The sequence below is a fragment of the Lissotriton vulgaris genome, chromosome 5 (assembly GCF_964263255.1).
Source record: "Lissotriton vulgaris chromosome 5, aLisVul1.2, whole genome shotgun sequence".
NCBI lineage: Eukaryota > Metazoa > Chordata > Amphibia > Caudata > Salamandridae > Lissotriton > Lissotriton vulgaris.
In genome coordinates this window covers 115,344,228-115,360,758 of record NC_141693.1, presented here as the reverse complement: position 1 = coordinate 115,360,758, position 16,531 = coordinate 115,344,228, and the positions used below count along the sequence as shown (strand labels likewise).

The following is a 16,531-nucleotide window of genomic DNA, read 5'->3' as shown; positions in this document are numbered from 1 at the left end:
ATCTAGTGGCATGACCTGTAAGAGGTACCATGCAACTCCTTAACAGGACTCTCCTCCAAATCAGTGCAACAGCATAGCAGAAGGACTTTTTAGGAGACATGGATTTCTGGCCCAGGTTCATAGACCTATTGCTGAGCTTTGAGGATTGAGTTTTGAGAACCTTTTTTCAACATTTGAGCACTTTGCTATTAGTCTTTCATAACTTTATTTCTCCACAAATGATATCCAATCCAAATTCATTTTCTTTTTTTCCCCGCATATGTTGGGACTCTAAAGGTACCCAGTGTTAGTGGTTTGTCTTTAGGGTTGCCTGAAAGTGGTTTGTCTTTTTTTTCTTTTGCCTAAAGATTTTATCTACTACAGGTTTACAGTGCTATAGTCACCCTCTGCCCTGCTGTCAGTAGCAGGCATACAATTCTACAATACCCTGCTGGGGAAGAAAATAATAATAATGTCTATTTACTTGTGCACTGTGTTTGTTTCCAAACAGGCATCAGGATACAGATCAAGAACAGCATCTCAGTCATCTGTCTGGAGGGTATGACCTAGCAAGTCATTGCTTGGGCTCACCCTTAATCAAAGATCTCACACAAATTGTCTGGTGAAGGGAATCCCTACTGATTTTCACATTTGTAAATCACTTGGTGAAGGAAATCTACATTTTAAAACATTTATTTATTTTTGGTGTTTTGCAGAACGCCACGGGTCACCTCCTGGACACCTCTGTCATTACAATTCTTACTTACTCTTATAAAATTTCCAGCATCTCGGGAGGCAATCACGAGTGGGATTTGATTACGATTTATTATGAGCAATGCTATAATAATTAAACGGGCCGAGATACTCACGAACCACTCAGCCTATGGCCTATTTGGCTAACGTACCTTGCTAATGTACCTGATAGTGATGCTACTGCATGCCATGTCTGGTATATTTGTATTTGTACTGTTATGTAATGCCATCCCCGCTCCTAAAGGGTTACCTCTTGCTGCAAAGCTATTTCAGCACGTGTCCTTACACCTGAACAATCAATTAATCAAGTAATCTTATCTCCACAAGGGCACTTGTTCCAGGAACTCCTAATTTGTCACTGCCCCTTATCTCCTGAGTGATCAAACTTGTATTACAGGAGGCTACTTACTGAATTGCATTGTTTCCACTTGAACCGAAAGGTCAAGTTTTCTTTTAAATACATAGCTTGTATTACATTCTACTTCTTTGTGCTTTCTATTTGCCATATAAGGAAATGAAGGCATATAGGGATTTAAATAGGCTTAATCAATCTTTCAAGTGTGGATGGAAGTTGTATTGCAACCAATGTCTTCTGTTTCTTGAGTCCGTAATTTAGCAACTAGAATACATTCTCTCTCCAACTCCCTGCATTATATTTAATATTTCCTTTTTTTTTAAATTATTTAAAAAATGCAAACCGATCTGTAGAGATCTGAAAACTATTTTACCATTACCCAATACTACCTTCTATGGATTCTGCTAGCACTTGTATTGATTCATTGCTTGCACAACATTTGAGCTAGGAGTGGGATGCCTGGGACATCTTGGGATGTGTTCAACTGCATCATGGCTTTTCTTGATCCGCATCCTTCTTCTAAAAGCTTTTTATGGTTTTGGGCCTCAGTTTATACCCATTTCTCTATTTTTGCAAGGCTAAATTCTTGTGTGTTACTTGCTATGTATATACTGCAATATTAGACTTCCAGTTTCCTTTTCATAAGGCGTATCTTGTGGCTTTTGATTAAATGCCTTTTTCTGTGTTCAAACAGGCACCAGGTCAGCGATCAAGAAACGCTTCGCAATCCTCTACACGCATGGTATGTCACTGCTTCAGCTCAGATGTATACTCTTATGTTGACTGATCATCATTCAACAGAAATGTTTCTCTTTTACTGTTAGATTGTTCTAACTACTGATTCCCCACATTTTGATAGGATCCAAAAATATAGGTCGATTTGTGCACCTCTACGCTGACGTCTTTGTGCTCCGGAAGTGACTAACGGAGCCGAATGTAAGCACCACCTATATGCGCTGCCATCAGCTCCTTTTTTTCCGCACCGCCAGATGCCGATCCAGAGCACTCATCTCTTCACAAGACTATTTTCCTCAAATGTTTTCAAATTCCACCAGTGCGCAAAGGAATGTCCCTCCCAAAAAAAGGGTGTAAACCTTTTAGGGACCGTTGCAAACAAATTTCTGTGGCAGTTTCCCATCAAATTTCTTTGGTGCTTGGGGTCGGACTAGGACTCCAAGGTCTGCAGTGACTGCACCTTTATGCACTTGAAAGCTACCCAGCACCATGAAGCTAAGCTCTGCATCACTGAACATCGTAGGACTCCATTGTGTAATCCGTCCTAGTTGAGCAGAAGGTCCAGTTTACATGACCTATCTCTCTTCAGGTAAGTCCAAGAAAAAGCATAAAAAGTAAGCAAAATTTGTGGCCCTTCCCCATCTCCCTTTTGAATTCAAGAGGAGGTGCAATGGTATCAACTTGCCTCCCAGTATCACTCCCAAAGCCACTTGCCTTCAGAGCCGATATCAACCCTTGACCCGAGTGTAGAAAAGTGCCCCTTCTTGACATTGTACCCCCACTTTTTGCCTAGTAGTTGATGTAATTTCGAGTGGAAGTGCACTGGGTTCCTACTAATTAAGCCTTCAGTGCCATATAACTTTCCCAAAATGATTTAATTGTTTCCCCAATTGGCAACACCTTTAGTACCCTCTGTAAGTCCCTAGTAAATGTTACCTAGGGCCTGAGGTACTAAAGAGGGTGCCCAAGGGCTGCACCACGAATTGTGCCACCCTAAGGGGGCCCTCACCAAGCTCATGCAAATTGCCTTTGCAGGCTGCGTGTCTTGGTGCAAATAAAAGTCAAAACACATGGTACACAACCTGTGAGCCATGCCTGCAGACACTGGATGCAGTATAGGTATGTCACCCCTACAACAGGCCTTAAAGTCCTAAGGCAGGGTGCACCACACTACATGCGAGGGGATAACTGCCTGAGCAGATATGCCCCAGTGCTGGTCAGTTCCAAGACTGGCAGTACAAGTGATCAGGGAAGACATTTTAAAAGCATGTGCTGGACACTGGCGAAAAACGAGTTTTCCAGTTACATGATGGCTTCACTGAAAATAGGGATGTTTGGTATCAAACCTCTCTTATTAATAAACCCCAATGACTTCCCTACAGCACCGCAGGATAGGGACTCTGAGCTCAAAATGTTTGTAAAGCACAGCTTTTCATTACATTTGATTAATGCCAGTTGCCTGTTGGAGTGTTACATCGACACCCGTTGTGACACTGTTGCTAAAGTCCTAAGGCCTAAAAGATGACTGTGATGCTGCAAAGTTTGCAATCCTCTGTAGGTTAGATACTACAGATTGACTTGGCTGGGCAGTAGACACCAGTGTGGTTCTCCAAAGACACTTTAGAATGTGATCCATGGGCTTCTCTGGGGATGTTCAATATACATTGATGAAACATGCCTTTTGATGCTCATCTTTTTGGTGAAAAAGCAGATTGTCCCCATGAGTGCTTAAAAAATAGTTGGACCACAGCTTCGTCCTTGGGCCTCTCTGCCTCTCCTTGGCATTAGTTTAGTCTGCTCCATATCTATGCAAGTTTTTTCAATACCGCCAGCAACCTATCCAGCCAGTTCAGCAGACTTCGCTGCCCTTTTGCAGCCAGGGTACCCACATGGCAACATGGACAACAGGGGCTATGGATGACACATCCTAATGCCTCGCCAGCCCTGCAGCTACAAAACCTCTTTATAGCACCCATTCCCATGCAGGTGATCGTCGATAGGCAAACAGCCTCCACGCCGGTGTCAAGATCTGATATTTTCTGTCTGAGTGGCAAACACTCACTTTGGACATGTGGGTCCTACAAATTGTTCAGCAAGGTTACGCCCTACCATTTCATTATCACTCTGTTGCGTCTTCCACCATCCTCCAAATGGCTGAACTGTCCCTCTTGAAGCAGGAAATGCAGGTCCATTTTGCCAAAGGAACCTTAGAGAGGGTACCGGCATCGGGGGTAGGCACTGGCTGCTACTTCTATCTGATATTGACTACTAGCCACAGATTCCTTCGCTTAGAATTATCCCCAGGCGTGAGACTGGATCCGGAAACTTTTCTTGCCTCCGCAACCCTGCGCGCCGGGGGGCGGGGCGACATCACGCGACTACGCCCAGGCGTCGTCCGCGTACGTGACTTCAGCGAGGTCACATAAGACCCGCCCCGGCGCGCCTACGTCCGTTTTTTCCTTTTCCGCGTGCAATGTGGATCTGGTCCTTCGGGTCTGTTTGGGGTCCCCCTTTTTTTCCTATTTCTCTTTGGTGGGGCTGTGTGCGAATGCCTTTGGGCCTCCAAACTTGCTCTTTTTGTGGGCGTCTTATGTCGGCGACCGACCCTCACCTCCTTTGTATGTGTTGTTTGGGGGAGGATCACTGCGCCACTGCTTGTCTGGAGTGTCGACAGTTGAAGCCAAAATCACGGCAGGCGTGCCAGATGAAACCTCTCTCTCCAGGTCGGCGTCCTCCCCTCAGTCTACTTCAGCATACTGCTTCAGATACGGCCGTGGTCGTCGCCCTTTCCCTTCTTCGATGTCGCGTGAGCGTCGCTCTCCGATGGGTAAGTGTCGCAGTTTGTCCCAGGGGGCTGGTTCCCGGCCGTCCGGTGGCATGGACTCCATTTGTGATGCTGCCCCGCGTGATGTCCTGTCCACCGTTTCTCGGTGTTTGGGCGTCGAGAGTCCAAATGGAGATCTACGCGGCGGCTCTGCAGGCCTCACTGGCGTCTCCTCCTCCTCCTGGGGCGTTGGCGGATTCCCCGCCTTGAGTTGGGGCCCTCTGCGGCGCCGGCTCCGCCGCCGACTGGTTCGGATCCAGACTTGGAGGATGTGGTGATGTTGGGGTGCGGCTCCTCTGGGGCACCTCCTTCACGCCACGGCGTCTCTGCCTCGTCGCATACTCCTGCGGGAGTCCCTGTGGCGTCGTGGGAGGTCGCTAGGGCTCGGGTCGCATCCCTGAGCCCATCTCAGTCCTTTGACAAGGTGGTCCTGTCTAAGGCTGAAGTGACTACGCTACGGCCCCAGCAGCAGCTGGCCCGTGCGGAGCCACAGGGGTCGGCAGCCCCTTCTCGTCTCGGTCCGGGTCGAGGTCGGATGAGGACCTCTCGTCCCTCTCCATTGCCTGGCAGGGGCAATTTTCTCCCTGGTCCACAGCTCTGGTCCCCTGTGGGGCCCATGGTCTGTCTTGGCTGTTGGAGTCCTTTCGACGACCCTCCTTCACTGGGGGTATTGCTAGGGTATCTATTCGACATGAAGGAATCTGCGACTAGTAGTCTATCAGATGTACGAATTACTTCCCTTCGGTAACAATGTATCTAGTAGAGACGATTCTAGCCGCAGATTCCTTCACGGCTCACCCTTCCTCCCCTGTTCTGGGAGGACCCTTGGATTGGTCTTCGGTGTTTGCCTCCCGGCGGAGGGGGCTGGGTCTCCTGTGAGTGCCTTCCTGGTTATGGACGGGTGGCGCTGTCTGGGGGCGTTTCTTTCTTCCTTGGTTCTTTGGAGGATGGGGTTACGGTGCCTTGGTGCCCTGCTGCTCTGGCTCTCCCAGGTTAAGGGGGTATTGATTCTATCCCTGTCCTTCCCTCCCCTCTCTTCCTTCCATTGCTTCCTCTGATATGGGTTCACTGGCCATGTTTTTTGTCCTTGCCCTTTTGTGGGGGGTGTTGCCCTCTATATTGGGGTGGCTTGGAGGTTGTTCCTGTCTGTCTTGCAGCTGGTTCCCTTCCTTGCTCAGGTTGGGAGTGGTAGTTTCCTATGTGTGCCATGACTTTTACGCATTTTCCATATCTCTGGGGCACAGGGATGGGAGGCTGTCTTATGCTGGCGGGGTGGCGACGCAGGGCTCTTCTCGCTCTTTCTTCTTTCCCTGTCTTTAGGTTCTGCGGTGTTGTCACCACTCTTGTGGTGTGGTTAGTCACAGTTTCTTTCCAATTTTTTTCTGCTCTTCACACACTGTTCCCATGCTAAACACAGTTTTTTATCTGGTGGTTCTGATTTGTGGTGCAGAAAAGTTCACCGAAGAAAACTGACATAGGTGCGCCGGGGCGGGTCTTATGTGACCTCGCTGATGTCACTTATGCATAAGATTCCTGGGCGGAGTTGCGTGATGTCGACCGCCCCCCGGCGAGCAGTTTTGCTGTGGCAAGGTAAGTTTTCTGGATCCAGCTTTACGCCTGGGGATAATTGTAGGTCAAGAAATCTGCGGCTAGAATTGTCTTCACCAGATACATCATTACCGAAGGTAAGTAACTGATATGTTAGTTTATGGTGCCAAACAAAGTCAGAGTCCTCTGTCCCTTCCTAGACCTTTCCTGTGGAAGAACAGATTCAAGATGCTCACCAATGCCCAGATCTTGTCTGCCCTCGACTCCCGCCGCTGGATGGTAGCATTGGTCCTGCAGGATGCTAATTTTCCCATTCATGTCCTGCAGGTACTACCTGTGATTCACTGTGGAACAGGAGCACTTTGTTTGCTGTGCTCCCCTGTGGCCTCTCTAGTGTCCCTCTGGTGTTCACAAAAGTGATGGTTGCAGCACATCTTTGGAGGTCCAAGGTTCCAGTCTTTTTCTGGCCTGGATGACTGGCTGCTGATGGTGTGCTTGCCCCAAGCAATCGTCACCCACCTTAAGACAATGGCAAACCACTTTATGCTGTAAGGGTTCACTATCAACATGCCTAATTTACACCGTATGCTCCTTTTTTTATTGGAGCTATTCTGAACACCCTTCAGTTTTGTGCCTTCCCCTAGAGTGCAGAGTCCAGGGCCCTTGGATAATGATCCTGATGTTTCAGGCTCCATTCTGGATCTCTGTGATGCTGACTCTGAGGCTGCTGTTACTGATGGCCTCCTGCATCTGATCCCCGGCAGAAACCAGGCTTCGCATCAGTCTACTGGAGTTGTGGGTCATCCATTTGATCTTGAAAGCCTTGCTACCTACCTTCCATCAAAGAGAGGCGAATACAGGTGCCCATAGACAAAACCACTGCTGTATAGTACTACAATAAGCCAGGCCGGGTTGAGTTGTCTGCACTGTTAGACACTATACCTCTGGAAGTAGCTAGAAAACCAGGAGAGCTTTCTGGCGGGATCTCTAAACACCAGGATGGACAAACTAAGCTGCTGATTCCTAGTAAGTTATGTCTGGGAGCTACACCCAGAGGTGGTGCAAGGTCTCTTTCATGAATGGGTAGAACCTTGGCTCGATCTCTTCACCACTGCAGAGAACACTTGTCAGCAATTTTGCACTGTGAAGTTCCCTCTCTCTGAGACTCATTCCACCTAGATTGGAGCTCTAGACTCCTGTATGCCTTTCCGCTGAACCTCGCCCACAGTTCTGAAGATCAGGAACGACTGGCCCATGTCACCCTAGTGGCACCGCATTTGACTGGGCCTGAGCATGCGGAGTACCTGCTCTGGACATTTGCCAGGCTGCTACATGTGCGGTACTCCGTGTATTTTCAGAGCAGTACTGTCTGGACACACAGGTCTGTTGAAATGGGCCCTTTGCCTCCTCGGTCCTCCAGGACATTTTGGTTTGAGCCATTTCACACACCTGGGAGGTACTGCTTCTGCATCTATTCAAAATGTGTGGTTAGAACTGTTTAACTGCAGATTTCTCACTGACCCTTCCAAATCCTCGCTCTGTCAACTGGGCTCTGTTTCCGAAGCGGAACGATGTTGGCACAGAGCTGCTTGCTGCCACATACTGGCAAGCAGGGATACTGCTGAAAATGTTTCGTATCCAGTCTGACTCTTGGTAAATATTCATGAGGTGAGGAATCTGTGGTTGGATAGTGTCTGCCAAAAAGAGTGTTACCGAAAGTAAGTACCTTGTTCAACTACCACATATTCAAATGATTCATAGAAAATGGTTCGGGAACATTTCTTTAGTACCACATGTGCTATTCATCATTTATTTTTGGCCTCAACCCCGTTCATTGTGCAGTAGTGTTGTCTGAGTTCTCTTCAAGATTGATTTTACTAGATATGTCTACAACAAATGGGAAAAGGAAATTATCTTAAAGAGCCAAATGGCCGCAGATTCCTTACTTTCAAATTTCCCCAGGCGTCAGACTGGATCTGGAAGATTTTTCGTGAGGAGTTACCCTTTGCGCCTATAGGTAGCTTCGATCAGGTCCATGTGATGCCAGAAGTGACGTGCACGTCACCTATATAGATGCCACCTCGGCATGCTGACGTCCGTTCTTTTTCTTCCGTGCCAGCCAGCGCTGATCCGAGAGATGAGCTACCCTCTGTCAGTTTTTGACAATCCCATGAGGCACAGGGTCAGACTGATTTGCATATGGCCATGTCTGAACTGGGGTGGCGGAGTGAGCTAAAGAATGGTGATGGATTAAACCCAGATCAGTTGACTGGGGGTGAGTGTTTGTATTTTCAACGCTCTGTCCATCATCCCCTTTGGTTTTTCCTTGTACATATATTCCCACATTCCCCTTTCGATATGCCTCAGTGGGACCCTAATTTGGCTCTCATATTTCTGATGTGTGCTCCTTTCCACCCTTTACACAATTGTCCCCTCAGGTGTTCACCACCAAAACAGCCTTTCTTGTGGCGATTACATCGGGCAAGAGGGTGCGTGAGCTCAGTTTATCCTGACAAACTGGTGCTTAACATTATGGCCTATTTCCTGTCAAAAGTGATAACACCATTTCATGTGGGCCAATCTGTCACCTTGCCCACTTTATACGCTTCTCCACATGCCTCTAAAGAAGAGGAACGACTCCACTGTCTGGAACCAAAAAGACCACTGTTATTCTACTTAGACTGCATAAGAAAGTTCCGGGTGGACAACCAACTCTTTATGGGGTATGTTGGTGCGAATAAAGGTCTGGCAGTGCATGAATGGACCAACTCTGAATTGGTCGTTGTCTGCATCAAGATCTGCTACGCTCTGGCACAGAAGCAGCCTCCTGATGGTTTGTGAGCTCATTCCACCACAGCAATGGCTGTGACCACTGCTTTACTTTTGGGGTCCCAGTCCTGCACATCTATTGAGCAGCAACGTGGGCATCCCTGCACACGTTTACCAAGCATTACTGACAGGACAGTCTTGTCTGCAGGGATGAGCACTTCGCCCGTTCTGTCCTAGAGGACTTTTTATTCCAAATTTGTCCGCAGACACACCTCCAGGGATGATATTTCTTGGGTATCTATTCAAAAGTAGGGAATCTGCATCTAGATGTCTCTATCAGATGAATATGTTACTTACCTTTGATAAAACCTTACTGGTAGAGACCATATCTAGCTGCAGATTCCTTAGCGACCCACCCATCCTCCTTGCTCTGCAGACAGATTTCTAGGGTCAGGGCTGATCCCTTTCAAGGCCCTATTTTTGGACACACCAGTGTCTGTGCACTTCATATCTCTGTTTCTGGCGTGGAAAGTCATGAAAAGTAACGGACGTCTGCGTGCCAAGGTGGCGCCTATGAGTGATCGTCACTTCAGAGATCGATGATGCTGCGCGTAGTCAACCAGCATGCAGTGGGTACTGCTCGCAAACATTTTTTTCAGTTCCAGACTGACGCCTGGGGAAATTCAAAGGTAAGGAATGTGTGGCTAGATATTGGCAGCAAGAGCTCATAAGCTGCCGAGTATATATTGTATTGCAAAACAAATCTGGAGGCTTATGCTGAAGAATTATCACAATACAATCCTCGTGCTTAAAGATATCTGGGGTACTCTTGTGGAGTATTTGATAAAAACTTCTGCAACTGATCATGATGACACTTAAATGTACATTAACATCTGAGTAATATGGAGGAAGTATTGACAGACGAAGATGTTCTGTAATAATGACGAATGCTGTCGGCAAACGTTTGTTATTCTTATGATTGTAACCCCTTAATAAAAATGTAATTTAAAAAAAGATATTGTCTCTACCAGATAAGGCGTTACTAAAGGTAAGTAACTTGTTTATTAGTAGCTGTTCAACCCAACACCCGTATCTTGTTTTTGCAAATTTATTATGTAGAAATAATAAACAAAAGACACGTATTAACTCTGGACATGCTTTAAAAAAAATATATGTTCGAGGCATGTGGGCTGCCGAATTCATATCTTGGCATAGATCGCGGCCTAGTGTTGGGTCCGGATGATTGCACCTTGTTGTCCTGGAAGAGTCTTCGAAGTATCACAAGATAGGTGACCTTCTCCCCTGGACTACAGTGCGCATGGGCATCTTCTCCATCCTCAGATTGTTTTTTCTGCCATTGGGTTCGGATGTTATTCCTCTACTCCAACTTCGGAACCGATACTAAACTACTTTCTAAGGCCAAAAGGCCTTCTACTCCGACGGTATTGTTCTTGTGCGGTACTTCTTGACTCGACCAAACTTTCCATTTCGATCCAGTCGTCGACACAGGCCTTTGGGCCTTTCGTCGCAACGTGGGCCTGCTGTCCATGGAAAGGAGCCCATTCAAAAGGTGCCCACAATGCCACTCCAAATTCCAGCATACTGACAAACATACAGTATGCAACAAGTGCTTACACAACAACGAAAACAACAAAGAAAATTGCCCAGCATTTGCCCAATTCCGTTCGAAGAAGACCATCCGGAATCGATGGGCCGCTAGGCAAGAGATGCAGCGGCCGGCACCGAAACCGAAGAGCATCTTCGTTGATGAACACTACCTCCCTGAAGCGGCAGACTCTGATCTAGAAATCGTCACAGTTGAGGACCAGTCGGACTACGATGACCAAATCACACCGAAGCAAACAGTGAGTACCCAGCCCCCAACACCATTTATCCCAAAAGATAAGGCTCCGGTCAAATCATCACCTAAAGGCCTTAGCCGAGATCAACAAGCTCCTTCAGAAGCCCCTCCTTCCTGCTCGTCTCCGAAGCCCAAAACCAGGCCTTCTGATAGCCCAGGACCGCGTACCATTCTCCCCAAGAAGGTTGTCAACCCCAAGAGGGTTGTCGAACCGAAGGTCGTCGAACCAATGGTCGTCAAACCGAGGAAGATTGTCGAACCAAAGGTCGTCTAACCTAAGAAGGTGGTCGAACCAAAGAAGGTCACCCAACCCAAAAAGGTTAGCAAGTCGAAAGCTATCGAGCCAAAGAAGAGCCTTGAACCAAAACGGGTCGTCGATCCAAAAAGAACACCCGACCCAAAGAAAGCAGTCGATCCTAAAGAGTGTTGATCAAAAAACATGATCACACCACAAAGCCCATCAAGCCGAAAAAAGCCCTTGACTCGACCAAAAACATTGAGCCGAAAAAATACGTCTAGCATTAAAAACCTATCGAACCAAAAGCTCCGGTCGATCCGAAACAGGTCCTCGACCCAAACAGTCGCCGAACCGAAAAAGACTGTTAAACCAACAAAGGACGTCGAACCGAAAAAGGTTACCGACCCCAAAGCAACAGTCGAGCCGAAAAAAACTCCACAACCAAAGGCCCTCGAGCCAAAAGGCCACAAACAAGTCACTAAGCCAAATACATCGGCTCCAAAGCCACGGACAGTTGAGGAAGAACTCTTCAATCCTGATCCAGTAACTGAGGAACAACCTAAAATGTATATAGACCCTGAAACAGGACACATTCCAGTTTATCACTGGAAAAAGAGACCATTGGACATGGACACTCCTTCCCTGTTCCTCCAAAGAAAAAAAACTTCGGGACATCTCCCTCAAGGCCTTTTACTCCTCCTCCTTTCTATCCTAATATGCCTTTTTGTGCCCTACTCTCCTACAGATTATAATGATGGGGATAACATGGGGGAAGATCCTCAGGATGATTTTAATGAACCGGAGGATCCTCGTGCACAGGATGACACATGGGAAGACCAGAATGATCCATGTGACACACAACCCATCCCAGACATCTCCCCATACCCTACAAAGCTGTCGCCTACTGACGACCCCATTGTTTTTAACCAACTGATAGATAGGGCAGCAAAATACCACAAGGTCGACATGCACACTGACCCAATAGAAGAAGATTATCTATTTGACACTTTTCCTACCTCTGATAAAAACTTCAGAACACTTCCTATGTTCAAAGGGGTACTAAAACACGCGCCAGACATATTCAAAGATCCAGCCAGCGCACGTGTACTCAATCCCAGGGTTGAGAAGAAATATAAGGTGGCCCCTACAGACCCTACTTATATTAAATCCCAGTTACCTTTAGACTCACTAGTAGTAACAAACGCTCGAAAGAGAGCTAACTCACAAACCGGAGATGCTCCCCCTCCTGACAAAGAGTATAAAATATTAGAAGCCTCAGGGAAAAGAGTAGCCTCACAGGCTGCTAATTCATGGAGCATTGCGAACACACAAGCTCTACTAGCACGCTATGATAAAGCACATTACAATCAACTTGAAGGTTTACTGCAACACCTGCCAGAACCTTTCAAAGCTCAGGCTAACAGTGACTCCATCTCACTCCGTCCGGACCTTCTAACACCAGTCGGAGGCAGAGTCAAACAATTTCTACCAGTCTGGAACTCCATTACCACAGACAGCTGGGTGAGACAAATTAACCAGTGTGGTTATTGCCTGGAACTCACTTCTACTCCTCCCAACATCCTACCCAAACATCGTCCTATGTCCAAAGAACACATCACATTGTTACAAGAGGTCGCGTCCATGCTACAAAAAGGTGCAATAGAACAAGTCCCTTTTCAACACCAAGGAACAGGGGTATACTCGCTATACTTCCTAATTCCCAAGAAGGATGGATCCCTCAGACCCATACTAGACCTCAGACCGCTAAATCAATATATACTCTCAGAGCATTTCCATATGATTACTCTACAACAAGTACTCCTGTAACTCCAGCAGGGCGACTTCCTTGCTACATTAGACCTCAAAGATGCATATTTTCACATACCTAAACATCCAGCTCACAGGAAATACCTCAGGTTCACAATAGAAGGACAACATAATCTATTCAAAGATCTCCCCTTCGGGGTGACTACAGCCCCAAGAGTTTTCACAAAATGTTTAGCGGTAGTAGCAGCACACCTCCGAAGGCAACACAACCACGTGTTTCCATACCTGGACGATTGGCTCATAAAAGCCAACTCGTACGCAGTGTGCAAGCCATACGTCTCAGACACATACAGCAATATCTGGGGTCTACAATAGATACCTCAGTAGCAAAGGCATATCTAAATCCACCCAGGATAGCCAACATGCAGACTCTCATTCAAAAGTTTCAGCCACAACACTCTTTGCCAGCTCGAGTATTCATGCAGCTCCTAGGCATGATGGTCTCCTGCATATTCATTGTCCCTCATTCCCGACTTCAAATGCGCCCACTGCAAGAATGACTAGCACAGCAGCGGAACCAAGCTCAAGGACAACTAAAAGACCTAGTGTTGGTAGACAGTCGCACTTACAACTCTCTGCAGTGGTGGAACCCACAAAACCTTTCCAAGGTGTGACTGTTCCAAGAGCCGGTTCCACAAGTAGTACCAACAGCGGACGCATCACTTACAGGTTGGGAAGCCCACTTACTTCAATCCACAGTCCAAGGGCTCTGGACAATCAAACAAAAGACACTGCATATCAACCACTTAGAGTTGCCAGCAATATTTCTGGCACTAAAAGCATTCCAGAAATACTTGTACAACAAGGCTGAGTTGATCCGGACGGACAACATGACAGCCATGTATTACATCCAGAAACAAGGAGGGACACACTCTCCACAGCTGTCTCACCTAGCACAGAGCACATGGAGGTGGGCAATTCCAAAAAACATTTTCTCCTCGCAGAACACCTGCCAGGGAGAGACAATCAAATAGCAGATCTGTTAAGCAGACACATCCAACGGCTATACGAATGGGAGATTCACCCTCAAGTTCTCCAACCATTCTTCCAAAAGTGGAGGCATCCAGGTATAGATCTGTTTGCCACAAACGAAAACTCAAAATGCAAGTACTTTGCCGCCAGGTTCCCACATCTGTTGTCACAGGGCAATGCAATATGGATGAACTGGTCAGGCAGATTTGCGTACGCTTTTCCACCAGCCCCACTGATTCCGCTGGGGGCACGCAAACTACGCCAGCAGTAACTCACAATGATCCTGGTTGCTCCCACATGGGCAAGACAGCCATGGTACACAACGTTCCTAGAACTTTCAGTAGTTCCCCACCAAAGACTGCGCCTCTCGCCCCATTTTTTAACTCAGAACCATGGAGAAATCAGTCTCCCAGATCCCAATCAGATGAACCTAGCGATCTGGCTCCTGAAGTCTTAGAGTTCGGATACCTTAACTTGCCTCCTGATTGCATGAACATTATCAAGGAGGCAAGATGGCCAACTACTAGAGCATGCTATGCAGCTTAAATGGAAAAGATTTGTAATTTATTGCAATAATAACCAAATCAAGCCATTAGATGCTTCCATCCAAAACATGATCTGTTACCTCTTGCATCTTCAAAGATGCAATCTAGCATACTCTTCCATAAGGCTACATCTTGCTGCTATAGCAGCATATCTCCAGAACAGACAACACCTTTCCCTGTTTAAGGTACCCCCCAATCAAAGCTTTTATGGAACGTCTTAAAAGGATAATCCCTCCAAAGCACCCACCTTCACCAGTCTGGAACTTAAATGTAGTACTTACCAGACTTATGGGACCTCCTTTCGAACCACTCCATTCATGTGAATTACAATTTCTATCATGGAAGGTGGCATTCTTGATTGCCATTACCTCCCTCAGGCGAGTGAGTGAGCTACAGGCACTAACCATTCAAGAACCTTTAATGCAGATACATGCAAATAAGGTAGTACTTCGGACTAACCCTTAAGTTTATGCCAAAAGTCATATCCACTTTCCATATCAAGCAATCAATAGAATTGCCAGTTTTCTTCCAAAACCCACAGTCAGTAGCTGAAAGAGCCCTACACACACTATAGATGTAAGGAGACCTCTGCTATATTATAGGCTTTAATGGAAGTACTTAAAAGGGGAGAGGAGTTGGCCTAACGGATAGGGTGGTCGACTTCAAATCTGGGTAACCAGGTTCGAGTCTCGGTAAGGACACGCAACATCCTGTGATGCTGGGCAAATCACTTAATTTCCCCTTGCCTAACAAAAACTAATGTGTCCTCATGTAACACAACTGGTGCTCGTGTAAAGCGATCTGATACCGGGTACCCTCGGGTCAAGTTCGCTCTATATAAGTCTGTTAAAAAAAAAATAATAATAATATTCTGCCAAGACTTCCACCTGCTCCAGTGTGGATTCTTAACATTGTCCTTACCAGACTAATCAGTCCACCTTTCGAGCCATTGCATAAATGTGAACTACAATTTCTCACTTGGAAAGTTGCTTTCCTCATTGCTATTACATCACTGAGGAGATTGGGTGAGCTTCTGGCACTAACCATAGAGGAACCATTTTTCCAACTCCACAAAGACTGTCCAGCTTGCGCCTCATTCCGCTCCAAGAAGACCATTCGAGATCGTCTAGCTCGAAGAAGCTTGGCTCGCTCGTCAACATCCATTCCCGACGACATCTTCCAGGAGGGCGTCTATGTACCAGAACAGGAGCGGGTCGAAGAAGACTACGAAGCTGATGACTCCGACGTCGAAGATCACACTCCTGGACAGCGGGTCGTAAGAACTAACGTCAAACCCCCCCCTCCCCCAAACATCTAAAAAGTTTTCGGTCACACCTTCACCTTCGGGCCCAGGTGCACACCCAGACAGTACTTCTCATGCCCCACCTCCAGGCCCGGCAAAGAAGTCCACAACTAAACCTTCAGGCCAATAAAGCTCGAGCCAGCCTTCCCTCCGTGTCGAATCCCTGACACCGAAAAAGAAGCCATTGTCTTCTTCCTCCTCCTCAGTGCCTGCTACTGCCTCTGCACTAAAGCCAACCGGCTCCAATCCCTCGACTCCGAAGAAACCATTGGAACCGAGCAAGAAACCGCTACCGAAAAATACACTCTTAACCTTTGGAGCCGAAAAAGACCTCTGCACACTCCTACAGACACTGTAAAACATCATGGTTCGAAGCCTAAAGAGCATAAAACAGCATCACTGTCGGTGCCACACAAGCATTTGGAACCGAAAAAAACTGGCGCCGAAAGACTAACCTCCAGCAGAAGAGCTTTTCAAACCAGATTCCACCCAAAAAACTCTTCTGAAAGACCCAAAGACTGGCCAGCTGACTCTCAGTTCTAAAAAGAGACCACTAGACACGCCTATACCGGCTCCACCACCCAAAAAGAGAGACATTGCTACATCTCCTCTCAGGATTCCTTCTCTACCTCCTCCCCACCTCCTCCTCCACCTTCTCCACCACACCAGTCTCCTACACCATCTCCTCCACCAGTAGCCGATGATGACACCTCTAAGGGGAGGGTGCAGATGATGAGCCACTAGGGCATCCTAGTCCACCTTCTTCCCCCAGACGCCGGGACGATTACAACACGCCAGATGTCCCTAACGTACCACGAGACG

The 16,531-nt window shown here is 47.1% G+C and overlaps 1 protein-coding gene across 7 annotated transcripts in view; it reads left to right on the top strand.

The window, feature by feature from the left end:
* The window catches only part of SEC16A (SEC16 homolog A, endoplasmic reticulum export factor), a 478,800-nt gene that overhangs the window by 268,178 nt on the left and 194,091 nt on the right, over positions 1-16,531 (top strand). For 4 of the 7 annotated variants that reach the window (XM_086921034.1, XM_086921032.1, XM_086921031.1 and 1 more), the window contains exons 22-23: positions 491-538; positions 1,782-1,829. In XM_086921034.1, coding sequence (XP_086777160.1) covers positions 491-538; positions 1,782-1,829 — 96 coding nt within the window. The remainder of the gene's footprint in view (positions 1-490; positions 539-1,781; positions 1,830-16,531) is intronic. The other 3 variants (XM_086921035.1, XM_086921033.1, XM_086921029.1) reach the window with 1 other exon arrangement.